Source organism: Acanthaster planci, linkage group LG01, assembly GCF_054643075.1.
Source record: "Acanthaster planci isolate LZ-2023a linkage group LG01, COTS_SCS, whole genome shotgun sequence".
Classification (NCBI taxonomy): Eukaryota; Metazoa; Echinodermata; class Asteroidea; order Valvatida; family Acanthasteridae; genus Acanthaster; species Acanthaster planci.
Genome location: NC_141777.1, coordinates 15392447 through 15406982, shown reverse-complemented (window position 1 = coordinate 15406982; position 14536 = coordinate 15392447). Strand labels below are relative to the sequence as shown.

The window sequence follows — 14536 nt, the reverse complement described above, 5'->3', positions numbered from 1 at the left end:
ACAATGCCCAGCCCTTTTTCCAATTTCGGGCAGCCCGGCTTTGTGTATAAAGAAAATGTACCTGAAACCAGGCTTGCCGGCAGCAAGTGGTTAATTAAGGACATTCTAAAGTGATTTGACCTTTGACAAGATACAACACTGAATTGATGAAACACGATGCTAACTCCCCATAAACTTTGCAGTAAGAAAAAACACCCACTTAAAATATAACCAAAGTTTACCTTCTTCTTTGCGTCAGAAGTTCCTCTGTAAAATAAAAAGGGAAGAGGTTACTGTGCGTAAATGGTTCTGTAAGAGGTACATTGGACAGAGCAAAATTGACACAGATGTAATGCTCAGTGCTGATCACAGTTTTTGATCTAATGATTTGTATAAAAGTCATGTCTGAGTGGTTCCCAAGTTTCGTTCCCCAGGTTTATAACATTGTGAGTTTGATCCTGAACCATGGGCAAGGGAGTGTCTCACAATTTGGAATGCTTCACACGTTTTCACTGAAACAGCGTGTTCCCACAGCAGTTCCAGCCTTCCATTAGGAACACCCTGTTCTGTTGGAATGATCTAGTGGAACGGTCATGGACGCTGCATTCCATGGGTCGGACTGTTCCTACAGCCTGTCGCAATACATTTGCTAACTGCAAATCTTTGCCTGTGTTGTGTCAGGAAAAATGGCAGATAATACGCATCCTTCAAGGGTAGTTTTGCTAATTTTTGGAATGCTAACAGATATCATCTGCTGTGATTTGATACAACTTGAGCATAATTAGAGTGGAATTTACAGGCAAACAATTTGGGTAGCATTTCTGCAGGAATGCTGTTTTCCCAACAAAAAGAGTGGTATGCTCAACATGAACGCCAGCATTCCAAATGGAAACATTTCAATGGATCATGAACGATCCCATATTTTGAGACGCTTCCTAAGGGACCCTGACCACCCACAATACAGGGATAAAATACTCCTGAAAAATATGTCTTCATAAAAAAAGACTGCTGGCTAGCTGAGTGGAAATATGACAAGACCCTTGTGCTGTGTTACATGTTCCAGTTCCACTTCTCTCAGTTTCTTTGATATTATTCCGCTGAGAAATAATGTTATTTGATGAGAGAAAAATGGTCTGGTTAAATACCACCAGGCTTGATACAAGACTTAGTGCAGAATTTCTCAATTTGTAATGAAATACAGAAAGTCAAGAATGAAGAAATTAGCTAATCCAAGGACAAGTGCAATCCTGTGCTATGCAGTCTGCCAGATAACCCCTACTGTGCTATACACTCAATAAACTACACGTCAGACTGTGTCATTACTTTCAAGGGCCTATGAAAGGAGCAAGAGCTGTACAGAAACTCGTTTTTTTGTTTAGTGCAAGTAAACAAGGTGTGAAGTCTCCATAGCTTACCGAACCCACTTGAAGACCGTCGGAGGCAGATCTGTGGAGATGATGGATGTGATGTACAGCTTGTTTCCCTTACAATTGGCACCCTGCAGTTTCAGCCCTGAAAGATTTCAACACAATCATTCAGACTTGTTACAAATAACATGAGACTTTAGACAGAGTTCCAGTGACAGATAGTTCCTCATGTGAACTCTAAATGCGTGACCCCGAATCAAGCTGAACAGCTCTATTAGATACAGGAATTTTGTCTAGTCCCTAGTGAACTTGGATCCTGGGAATATGTTGGGTGAGGCATCTTGCAAGGAAATGAGGCACATATTCCCATGGGATGAGAAAAACTAAGATAAGAGTTGGAGAAACTCGGGAAATTATGCTTGATTTTCTTTTTGTTGTTGGTGTGAAAGGTGACGAAGCTCTGAAGGTGGTTTACTGTGGGCCCAAATCTGCCATGAGTGAAGTGTACACAAGACTGGCACTTCACAGATTGGTGGGATGGTTCAGAAGCTGAATACGACCGATTAGAATCAGTGCCATACCTGTAACAGCAAAGCTGCAGTCATCCATCTTAAGCTGCTGGCCTGGATCAGAAACTGTCACCTGGTATTCCATATGAAAAGACTCATTGACTAATGCGAAGTATGGAAGGTTCAGTTGTATGCCTAGTGGTGGGGGGGAGAGTGCTCGCTTTGGGAAAAGTTGCTTAAGTGGTTTGTGTTATCTTCATTTTTAAGGGAATTCACACGCCAGTGCTTAATAAAACGATAATGGTACTTTCCTTTTGGGGAAGGACAGATTTTTTTTATGGATGAAAACATTCTAGCAAACCTAGCACGTCATAGGTATGCTAAATGTGTGACCTAAAGTAAAGCTGCTCCTCACACATAAGAACAGGTGTAAAGGGATGATTGATTATCAAATATTCCAACAATGCACATACGGCTGTTGAGGCCTATACCTATGCAGTACCCTGAGCACAGATCTATGATGAACTCAAATTTTCTTCACAATGAAGCACTAAATTTTGTTGAGTTGGACACTAAAAATAACATAAAATGGCACCATTTCAGTGTTCCATGAACATCAAGCAGTTTGAAGTATAAGAACGTCATGAGTTCTGGGGTACAAGTCAGATACAGCCAGTGACCGTTTTGGATAGCGAGGGGGGAGGGTCTGTCCTTACCACAAGGTTGAGTTCTTCAAGAGACCAGCTGTTAGCTTGAGCCACAAACTGCCTGGTAGCCGTGATGTAAGCCTCTGGTGTGAATAGTCCACCCAGCCACACATCTTGAGTCTGGGGACAACACAAAGGGAAAAACCAAATCCTATCAATAACAGGTCAAATTACCCATAATGACTTCACAGTTGAAAACAGACAAGATAGTCTGTGAGCATGGCTCTTTTCTGCACTACCAAAGATCCTGACATGGGCAACGATACCTTCAGTTCCTTGGCTCCACCGCTACTTGCTGCAGTAGCTATCTTTTGTAGCTGCTTGACTCTCTCACTGAAGTCTGACACCCACTGGATGACGGTCAGACCGGCAGGCACAGTGTAGCGATTCCAACTCTTTGGCAGAATTCCCTTGGCTAGGTCGCCGATCAGCTCACGGTCATGGTTGGTCTGCTTCTTCTTGCCTTCACAGACCAGGACTACATTCTGCAGGTCGGTGCGTACATCACGCAGCAAAGTGGCACCGTGGTTGATCTCCCGCTCAAAGAAGCGGAACAGGGGGTCCTTGATGTTATCTGCTGTACGCTTGAGCAGAGTCAGTGACTACAAAGAGAAAGTATAGGACACTGGCCTTTCTCAGTGCATTCTTTTATGCATAGAACAAAGCAAGTCTGGTGTAAAACAGACATTAGCCTAATTTGTCACCTGCTGTCAAAAAGTGTAAGAAGATTTGCCAGCATTTATTGCTGTCCACATCTTGAAACTCTTCCAAAGTGAAGTACATGTACAGCCCTATGCTTTCAAACCCATTATTTCTTGCATTTGGAAACATCACTTGGTTAAACATGCACCAATCCTTCCACTGAGTTCTCATGACTTTATAGCGTACCTTGGGAATTATGGACGACCAGTTCTTGACGGATGTATGTAAGATGCGCATCCAGGCTGGTCGACCATCGGAGGTGGAACCAGGTCGTTTCTTTCTCTCCGTGGAAGAGGTAGTAAAATCATCTTCCTCATCCAGCATGGACATCTTGAGCAGCTTGGAGATCATGCTAGCTCCTAGTCAGGGATCAAGCAGTTCAGTGTAAGTCCCCTTCCTTATGTGCTAAGTTTATGAATTGTAAAAGGTTCTATATTGTGTGCATGCACTGGATCTCAATTTGAAAAAGAACAGTGCATGGATTTTACTCAAACTTGGTTTTTTATAAAATTCCAAGCAAGCTTTAATGGTTTCACTAGCAGACGTGTGATTTTTTTTTTTTATGAGCAATTTTCCTGCGGACAAATTTTTGTGCAGCTAGGAATATTGCTGCGGCACATGTGAACCAAGGTTGGTTTATAACCAGACTACAAGCAGCACGCTAAGTGAGGAGTTCCACTCATACTTGTTTGTACTCATATATAAAAGATCAACTTGATCAACTCACCTAGGTTGGTCAGCAGCACCTTCTCTGCATTATTAGGCAGTCCTAGCCAAGATGGTGTCTGGTTCTCAGGAAGTCCTTCTGCCCATTGCACAAACTGCTCACGCCTGAGGGATCAAACAACACAAAGTAACTGACGGAAATGATGTCGCTGGCATTTTGGTTTCAGACAGACTTGGTTAGGAAGTACTCTACCCAGATAAGCAGGCTTCAAACAAAGTTAGAAAAACCAGCGTTACCTACAGCCCCTGGAGTGGGACTGATAATCCAAAGAAAAGAAATGCAGCACTGAACAGTACATCAAATTTCTTTAGGTCATGTCTTCATTACCTTTCACCCAAACTTGTTGATTCCACATTTTATTACAAAGACACGTGGAATATGTCTAACCTGATGCCGTCCGGCATGTTGACGTTCCTGCCCTTGCCATCAATATCTTTGATGAGAGAGAACTCCGACTCAAAGCTGCTGACCCGGAACAACTTGTTGACAAAGGCGGTCAAGAGACGCTGCAGAATGGAATTAGTGGGTGAGTAAGTGAGTGGCTGGTGATTGGGGGGATGCAAAGTCCGAGCACTGGAAGCAATAACAGATGCTTGGGTATTTGGAAGGGTCGTGTAGCTAAAACGGGCCACTGGTAACTAGTTCAGAGAAGATTGTGCACACTGGAAGGGTGAGGTAAATGTTGGTAAATGGGCTGTTGGTAAATGGGTTGGATGGACAGGCAGCTTGGCAAAACCATTGTAGGATTGCTTGTGTGGTTGAAAGACAAGTTTTACCTGGTCAAAGTCATTGTCAATGCGGCCTCCATAGATGCACTGTGACAAGAGTGTTTGCAGAGCATCCCATGGCACCTTGTCTGGGGGAAGATTGGATCGACCCTGCAAAGGAAGACAAAGTGATCCAGGCAGTTTAGAAGTTAAGAGAATCTAGTCAAAGACACAGGACTGCAAAATAAATCAGCCAAATTCCATACTAGGATTCATGGTGATTGGTTCAGCTGTTTGTCAATCAGGACAATTTCATGACTGTTGATGAATACTTGATATTCAATGAGAAACTACCAGGTTTTCTCATAAGAATTTCAGATCACATTTTTAGTATGAAATGGGACTAGCAGATAAGCTTAAATCAAATAATCACTGAACTCGTAACTACAAAACTTAATTTCTATTAAAAATTGGGTTTTTTTCTTAACGAGAATGCCGCTCCCCCCCCAAAAAATCCTTTTTTATTATTACTCTCCATTTACAATGCATTGAAATGAAACTTACGATGCATTTTAACACACCGTACGTTTCTAGAAATTGTTTAAAGAGGCTATGTTATGCAACTATAGGTAAGTTCCAATGCTTTCATGTATTCAGCCCTGAATGTTTACCTTGGCAGCTGTGTCAATCCAGATATCCAAGGTGTCACAGGCACATCGTAAGTCAGAATCACTGAACTCATACTTCTTGGCCCATCCTAGAGGAGAATACGTCAACCTCTCTTGGACAATGGCATGGAGCCAGGCCAACAGGAAGTACAGGCGAGCACGCTCATTGGGGGCCTGTAGGAACAAATAAGTTGGTAAACTTGACTCAATTCACAAAACAATGTATGATACAGTATCTTTACCTTTTATTTTCCCTGCTAAATGCTGTAAGTTGCTATGTATTGATAACTGCAAGACACACCAAGTGGTTGGGTATACCCCGTGTACATCACAGTACATTGTAAAATTGAAAGTTAATTTGAAAATTGGAAATTCTCATCATGTTTTTCTCTTCCAGGGAGATTCATTTTCATTTCACAAAATGTGAACAACTTTTCCTGCAGTAGGAAAAGATATTAATGCCTTTTCCTGCAGTGGGAAAAGTTTTTTGCCCCAAAACAGAAATGTGAATGCAAACAGGACATTTTTTAAAATAAAATTTCCCATTCCCATTAACATCATTAGCTTTGCCATGTACTCTACTCGCGTTGTACCAATGGTGGTTTATTAATGTATGCAACACAAAGTTAACAACTGAATTCATTTTGTTGCGTTTGGTTGGATTCTTTTGTATTCAACAAAGTTCTTTTTATTACAGTGTTGTTTAAGGTTGCATTTAACGTTTGTTGCACTTACTAAGATGAAGATTACACTTATCACATCAAGATTGATTATTCTATATTTAGAATGTCATCCTCCCATGTTGATTGATTCTACAAGGAGAGTGTGGATCTGTGAAGACAGTGTTAAATAAAAACTGATGGATTTTCTGACCTTGTTCATGCGTGATGCCGGGACAGTGCTGAAGGTCTTGAGCAGGTTAGCCTTAACTCCTGGAGGAGGTTCAAAGACTAGGATATGGCCAGCACGCAGCAGGTTAACTGGAACCTTTGGGCACAAACACCGCATATACTTTGACCACCTGTATTTATCTATCCATTCTGTTACTATGCTAAGAACAAACTTTGGTAACACAACCAACTGACTCCTTGTCCAGAATACAGGGCACAATAACATAAAATGTAAACATCCATATTTTGGGTGTAGTCCCAGTCTTTTTGCATCGTTAACTTTAATTGGATGATGAAACAAACACATTTTTAAGATTTAGGACAATGGGAAAATATAACGAAAAATGCCAGTTACACTGTATACGTTGTACAATTCAAACATATGACTAGCACAAAAACTGAAAAAGGGGTACCTAAAGTAGCAAAACACAACGAGTGATAACACAAATAGCAACACCAACCAACAGACAAGTAAAACTACCTTAGGATTGATCTCCATGGTCAAGAAGAGTCTGAAACTGGGATGTGGGGACAGACTGTGCAACTTCTTCTCCAGTTGGACCAGCCACTGGGGAGCCAGATGAACGTTCTTCAACATCACCCATCTAAGGAACAAATAAAAGACTCTCTCAGCATTGTTACCATAACATCAAATTACTGGCCATGCTGTCCAGATTTGCAGTTTACTTCGACGGATTCATCACATACTGCTGCTTCTTCTGAAGCCCAAACAGAGCAAAGAGAACTTGCAAAAACTTATCATTTTATAAATGAAAACGTCATTTCTCTTTATTTTAGGGGAATAGAGTTTACAGTTTGCTTTTTTGGGAAAGAAAATCCCTATCGCCCTCTTCTTTTCAGGGGAACAGGAACTTTCTCATGTTAAAATTAAAAGATATGTAATTTCTCGTCTTCAAAATAAAAAAAAATCACTTACCTGTACAGATGGGATTGTTTCTTTTTAATTTTTACCCGTAATCCAGCATGCACTCCTTGTAAAACTGCAAACACTGTGCCTCATTTTTAAGTAAACACTCCCTTCCCTTATTGCTCTCTAAGCTAGGAGTCCATGGATTGGTTTACATTTCAGTAAGAAAATGCTCACTCCATTTGTGCACACATTCATGTTATTAAATATCTTCACAATAGATACTGTGTTACATTTCCAGCCTATGCTTTATTTTGTACGCTCTGGTCAGTGTGAATCGCAAGTACACATACTGTACTTGCTGTCTTAAATGAGACGAGTAAATTCAAGTGACAAATGAATAGAGATGCAAGTGATTACTGATGATTTGAGCAGTTTTGTCTAGTCCTTAACCAAGACGTTCACTTTGCAGAGTGGTTACCCTAACAAGCACCTGTCCATCTCAAGGCTTCCGTAAGTCAATCACAATTATCATGAATTGAATTATATTAATAGGTATCATTAGAATGACAAAGGGCTGATTTTATCACAATTCATTTGGACAGACTGTGACTCAACTGGCTTGTGGTCAACTTGAGATTAAAACTTCATTACAACTGTAATTTTGAAAAATTCATGCGCTCAGTAAAAACAGCAAATCTTGAATTCCACAAAGCCAACTCTTCTTACTTCCTACTCTGACAATGACATTGCATTTCGCTTGCAGTTTGCAGCGTCTAAAAACCTTTTTAACTTTTAATATTTCAATGCACACGGTGACTTACTTTCCAGTCTTGGAGGCAGAATTGATGACTTTGTCTGCTTGACTGAAACCCTCAGCAGACCCTTCATGAGAAGAGGAAACAGAGTGAGACTTTTGAGCTGATATTCAACAATTCTGCACAACTCCACAACACTAACATATTCAGAGACTCTTCCCATTGAGACAACTGGGCAACTGAGTGATAAATTAAAGGTCAAAACATGGACGCTAACTCAAATGCATGTCAGGTGGCTGTATCTTGAGTAAGGCCATCATTGCATCAACATATGTGCCACTTCCCATCAAGCTAAGGGGCACTTTTCAACTCTGCTAACAAAACTAGGGGCAATAATAAGTATAGGGGCAAGACATGACAGTCTGCTTTGTACATATACACAATAATGATCATTTCAATGATTTGGCAATGGTCCCAAGTCCCATTTGTGTGAATTTCTGAACCTCAATTGTTCTTGTTAGTGTCATCTACACTACTTCTTTTTGAATCTTCCATGGGTGCGTGCAGCATTGCTGATGTACCCATCTCAATTCACTGCATAGAGGTTACCACTGATCAACGATTAACAAATGATGTGGACCAGTGCAAATGTTCAAAAACAAGCAATACCATGGGGATTTGGTATTTCCTAAGCAGGAGAGAGACCTTGTCATTTTGTTCCATTTTCCCACATGGCTGGTTTTCCCTGCTTATTGATTGGTTCCCTTCTTACCGATAGCAATTGAAGACAAGCCTTTGTTGACCTCAGCTGCCAGGTCTTCTACTCGGCTGCTGGCATCATAACCAGGCACAGAGCACATCAAGATGGGAGTACTGCACTTCAACTGTGCAAACCATCCAAATATTAGTAAAATCATGTTCAGCCATTACCACAAACCACTAACAGACTCTAAACAGTGATGTAAGAGGGCTGCCCAGCACGCCATTTTTTTCCTGTTAAATTAAATGAACTGCTCATGTGGGCTTATTAAGGACTTGTGTGAGCAGCGAAAATGTGTTCCTAATATGCGCATATTGCGCACCCCAAGCATTCTGTGTTATTGGATTTATAGATTTATTTTTGCAACCCAATGACGTATTCAACAGAATGGATGATTTGAATAGATAATCTGAATGCCGTGGAAGATTGAATATCAGTTTCAATAGTAATGCTACATCTTCGAGAGGGGCAAAGGTTCTTCACTTTAATCTCATGAAGAACAATCAGTTGTCTACAATCAGTTAGGTTAGCTCTAATATGAATGAGACTGGATGCAAGAGAGCAAATGGATTCTTTTTATTTAGCCCTCCTATGCTAAGATGCGTTCTTGAAACAGTTGTCATATCAGTCAAAATCAGTCAAATTTCCCATATGTGTCTGTGTACTGGGGGAAATCAATTGGAAGGCATTTTTGACTGTTTTTGACGGTTATAACAGTAGGAGGGTTAGAAGTGTCATTAGGTTGACGGTATCCAGGATATAAACTGGCATCACAACCGGACATGGGAGAACTAGTTTATCTCAAATTGAACGGTTCATGCCGGTCTCAAAGGCTACTGTCTTCTGTCAAGGGTGGAAATCCATCTTGACAAGTTTTCAGCACTTCTCTGTGTTTACCTCATCTTCCACCATGTTGGCCAAATCCAGCTCTTGCTCAGCTGAGTGGAGAAACTGCTCCCCGAAGACAGCTGACACAAAGAGCTGACAGGAGGCCAGGAGACGGTCGGGTCGGAATGTCTGAATGACGAGCAGACGGTGCAAAGCTTGACCAATGGAACCTGGGAAATAGAGTGGTCAAGATGTATGAATAGAAGAACAGACTGGCATTAGCTCAGATCAATCAATGCAATGAATCCACTTTCTACTGACTGACTTGTAACAGATGGTTCCAGTGCATTATAGCCAGGACACTTGATGAATCCTCCAAAGTCCATAACTATGTCCAATAGCAATGCACTGTTCTTGAACTGGAGGGCATAGTAACAGTTCATTTTTCCTCAAGAATAGCCTGTTAACATGGTTAACTTCAGGTGTTCTTCCCCAAAAAGCTGCTGGGGTGAGTTTTTTCTGCAAATTATTTCTGGTGCCCAGAAAATATGTAGGGAGGCACAACTCTTGAGTTTAGGCCTCGGTGTTTTACTCCTATTCCTCTGAGTTCTTTTGTTTCAGCTGTTTTTCAACTGCCCTGGTAAACACTGTGGCCTGTAACCAGACGTCAACCGGTTCACATACAAAAGATTCATACCATACATAGGGTCACCCATGGCCATGAGCATTTTCTTGCCGATTGTTTTGACACAAAGGACTTGGTAGTTGGAATTTTGCAACCTTTTAAAAGTGATTTTGCTTCCTAGCAAAATGGTTTACCCAAACAAGGGAGGTCTTTAATGCCCTTAGTTCTTTTGTGTATGGTGTGGTCTTCCAATTCAATTCTGATTACTCAAGAAAGGCATTTCCAGATTAATGTGGGTTGTGGGGAGGGAGTCCACTTCATAGCAGCATCCATGTGTAGGTCATCTTCCGTGCTTTGACCCAACCAAGCATGACGCATCAATACGTCAACCACAGAGATGAAAAAAAAAAAGAATTCTTAAACAAGTGTACAGGTCCTTCATGGAACAAATAAGGAAAACTGTGTGTGTTTACATGTCATCTGGTGACAAGTGGTGGATCAAGATTGGAAATGGGTCAAAGAGCTGAGAAGATCAAGGAAACGTACATCTAGAAGTGAGTGGAAAATATGGATGCCACTTACTCAGTGGAGTGATCTCCTTCCAACAGGCTGGGACATTATTCTCTGGTCCAACACTCTCTGACCACTCACTGAAATTCTGTTGAAAACATTTGAATGGAAAGTGTAAAAAAGAACCCTTCGCTAAAAAGCAATTTTCTTATCTGAATTTGTTACGGTAAGAAGTACAATAGCTTTATGACAATTGTTTTTATCCCGGTTTTCAACAATTACCCTACACCAGCAGAGAAAAGTACAAAATGAAAGTGGAGGATCGAAGAAAGTTTGGAGAGTGGCAAGGACATATTAAAGGCTGTGAAACAGACCAGAAAATTTCAGAACAGGGTTCCTACAAAGCTTACCAAAGGAAGTACATAAAGCTTAGGCATGAACCATCTTTAGCTGGCATGAAAGGAATAGTCAGCTGGCCAAATAGATGGCTTGCATTTGCAGAAACTGTGAAATGTGGCATCTTAAGTTTGAAAGATTTGTTGGTTTGAAAGGAAAAACTTTCAATATTAAAATCCAAGCTAGTTTCTTGTAATTGCAACCACAAATATGAGATGTCATTTTATTTCAATCTTTTCCCCACCCCTAAAAAAAATCTCTTACTCTCTGTTGACATAGGGAGAGCTTTCAACTTATCAACAACCTGTGTATGTTGTACCCTTATATTACACGCACATGGGAAAAAAGAGGAATGCATCTGAAACAACCACCAGAGAGGATCAAGCATTTAAGAAGAAATCCATTTCTTAGTATCTTTTGAAAGGGGCAAGGAACAACATTTGAAAAAAAACTCAGAATTTTAAAAGCCGAATATGAACTTTTAGACTTTCTACACAATGACTAGTAATTTGGTAGTTGAATGATACCTATCTCATCAGTAACTAACAAAAGGTTTCAAAATCTTTTAAATGAATGGACGATCAAAACCATATACCTAAATCCTGGTAATACAAAAGCAGCAAAAATTGAATTCAGACATTAAAAGGCCACATGCAAAGCAAATACTGAAGTAAAAAAAAAAACCTTTCAGAAGCTGCCTCAAGACACCATTTGAAAAAACTGAGGAAAAAAAATTGATGAGGAAATACTGAGACGTTAATGTACTAACCCGACGGCTGCACGAACCAAACATGTCTTCAGGCTGTTTATTTGCATACACGGTGTGGCAATGGATTAATACACATGCATGATGTTAACAATGAACAGACAGATGAAGAAGGGTTCAATTATGCAACACATATCACAGGGAAGTATGCTGCAATAGACAATGACAACTTCTTCCTGGTATTATAACACATCTTGGATTCCAACAGAATTTTTCATGCAACCTATCTCAATGTCAGACAAGCAAACTGATGTTCTCTATGTCTTGCACATTTCATCAACATAAACAACTCTCAGACAAGCAACTGCTTTGTTAAAATGAACAGAGAAATGTTTGAAATTTAACCAGAATTTACTTTAAGGACACATTTTGCTAATTTCCCCCAATTTCATGCCCTGCACTTAGTGCTGTACATGAAATTAGGGGGGCATTAGGGAGATATGAAAATGTTAGAAAATCTTGACAGCTTCATGCATATGCAAAGACTGCACAGCGAGAATCTACACTGAATAAAGTCAGTTTAAATGTGACTCACAGGTACACTACATGCTGTCAAATGCACTGAGAAATTGTCAGGCCTTTTTACCCGCTATATAACTGTACAAAACTGCTTTTAGGATGTATGTTATATTAACATCCAAGGCGGACTGCGTGGATAGTACTTTCAACATAAACTAATCCGAGGGAGGCATCATTCCTACAGTGACACACTATGCATGAAAAATGAGCGTTTGGACTTACAGCATGCATGCAGCACCTAGTGGTCAAAGAGAAATGTCATGTATGTGCACACAAACTGTGAGTCACATATGGCATCATCACAGTTATAGCTTCTACTTGTGGTTACTGTGTGAGTCTATAGGAAGCAGCACTGCATGTTACACGACTGCTGACAGTATCAGTGGGCATTTTGAGGCAGATGGTTGACTCTGTGACAATGGGAACATCCATGGAAGAATGGTAAAGTTGATTGTGAGCTTACCTGCTTGGATTCAACAAACTGTAGCAGGCCTTCAAAGTTGGCGAGTTTGGCCAGACGAAGCATAGATTCTACCTGCTCGTTAGACATGCCTTCATATTTGGGCAGTTTGGTTGTCTGAATGGTCTGCTCAGCACCACGCAGGAAGTGCTGGAATTCAGCAGTGTAGTCGGCCTCACTACAGGTTAAGATAACAGAGGCACTTTGTATGCATGGTGTCTGTGAATTGGCACAGGGGTTGTATTCCTTGTAGGAAAACCTATCTTAGCAGTGATCATTAATGTGAAATACTGCTCTAAAAGCAGGATGTTTTCAAGGCATGATCACAGCATAGGAAAACCTTCAAAGTTTCAAGACTGGTTCCAATCCCCTCCTATCACAGTCCAGAGTATAATCCAGCACAGATTGGTGACTGACCAGTGCAGCTCTCAGCGTGCTGGAAAGCCCATCCAATGTGCAACATGGTTCCCAAATGCTAACAAGTAAACAGCATACATGGATCGATGCCCTACATGTGTTGCTAGGCAGCAAAGCATGTTATTGACTTGGTGCAGACAGTCCAATCTGGTTGAATGGATTTTCCCTAGGTCTTCCCCTCCTGCGTCTGAACTAATTCTCTCTCAAGATTAGTTTAGGTTTGTACATTCCAGTGTAATGGGCACAGTCAAGACAACCTTGTTCACAAATCACAGATTAAAGATGTTTGTTATCAACAAGGATTTGCCCTCTACCACAAATTTAAAATAACAGCCAAAAATTAGAAGCATATGACCACTATGGCCACTTGATAACGTACCTGGAGACACCCCTCAGGTTTATACGGCACAGGAGGATGGCAAACATGATGCGGTCTTGATGCAACATACCACGAGCTACACGGTTATAGCATACCTGCAAGAGGCAAGAAATGGCATCTCCTATACAACACACAGGAACGCACTCAACACTAAACTACAATTCGCCAAAGTTTCACTTCACCTGAATGCACAGTGGTTAGTTGTGACGGTCAACAATAGGGAACTACACTCTAGGGCAGGTTCACAATCATTTTATTTCCTTATGGACAGAGATCATCACCATGAATATTGTGAAAATAAATGGAAATGATTGTGAGGACAGCAAGAAATTCAACAAATGGAAAATACAAGTGATAACTGGATTTTGCCAACAACATTCACCTTGGGTTGATGAGACAGGGACTGCACTCTCCATGGGCATTATTCAATCAAACTACAGTTGCAGCTCAATTTTCCTTTATGTGGACAAACATCCACACATAATTCTGATATGTCCCTTGGAAAAGCCATGGTATTCTATTCTTCAGGTTATTTTAAAAGTCCCAATGCAAACGCTTAGCTTTGCCTTCCATGGTGCCCAAGGTATTTGTCCTGCTTGGGGAAACAAACCATAATCCACTGAACAACAGCTTACCTGGAACAGATCCTTGGTGATGATGGACAGGCGTGAATTATGATCACTCACGTTCTTCAGGTGCTCGTTCTCTGACAGCACGGAGTTGAATATCTCTAAGAAGAACTTCAATGAGTACTGGTACAAGAAGTGCACCTGGACAACGATGGGTAGAGTTCAGTGATAAACATGCACCCCACGTATCTTCCATACAAATGCTACGCTTTGAAAACAAAAAAGTGGGCACCAGACTATGAAAGGAAACAATAGTGTATATCTACATTAAATATCAACTTGATTATTTTTGCAAAATCCCACCTTGGTCTCAGTTCTCAGCCTCATTTTGGACTCCTGGGTTTTAACTATTTACAGTTAGAACA

At 40.8% G+C, this 14536-nt stretch overlaps 1 protein-coding gene across 2 annotated transcripts in view; it reads right to left on the bottom strand.

Moving 5' to 3' along the window:
- dync1h1 (dynein cytoplasmic 1 heavy chain 1) overlaps positions 1-14536 on the bottom strand; it is a 76048-nt gene that overhangs the window by 2828 nt on the left and 58684 nt on the right. The window contains exons 71-90 of one of the 2 annotated variants that reach the window (XM_087141705.1): positions 14178-14312; positions 13543-13637; positions 12750-12924; positions 11771-11803; positions 10678-10753; positions 9540-9700; positions 8655-8766; positions 7949-8009; positions 6738-6861; positions 6240-6353; positions 5370-5540; positions 4768-4869; positions 4379-4497; positions 3992-4095; positions 3451-3623; positions 2829-3164; positions 2572-2682; positions 1928-1988; positions 1395-1491; positions 222-246 (exon numbers count right to left, since the gene is read on the bottom strand). In XM_087141705.1, coding sequence (XP_086997831.1) covers positions 222-246; positions 1395-1491; positions 1928-1988; positions 2572-2682; positions 2829-3164; positions 3451-3623; positions 3992-4095; positions 4379-4497; positions 4768-4869; positions 5370-5540; positions 6240-6353; positions 6738-6861; positions 7949-8009; positions 8655-8766; positions 9540-9700; positions 10678-10753; positions 11771-11803; positions 12750-12924; positions 13543-13637; positions 14178-14312 — 2385 coding nt within the window. The remainder of the gene's footprint in view (positions 1-221; positions 247-1394; positions 1492-1927; positions 1989-2571; positions 2683-2828; positions 3165-3450; positions 3624-3991; positions 4096-4378; positions 4498-4767; positions 4870-5369; positions 5541-6239; positions 6354-6737; positions 6862-7948; positions 8010-8654; positions 8767-9539; positions 9701-10677; positions 10754-11770; positions 11804-12749; positions 12925-13542; positions 13638-14177; positions 14313-14536) is intronic. The other variant, XM_087141708.1, reaches the window with a different exon arrangement.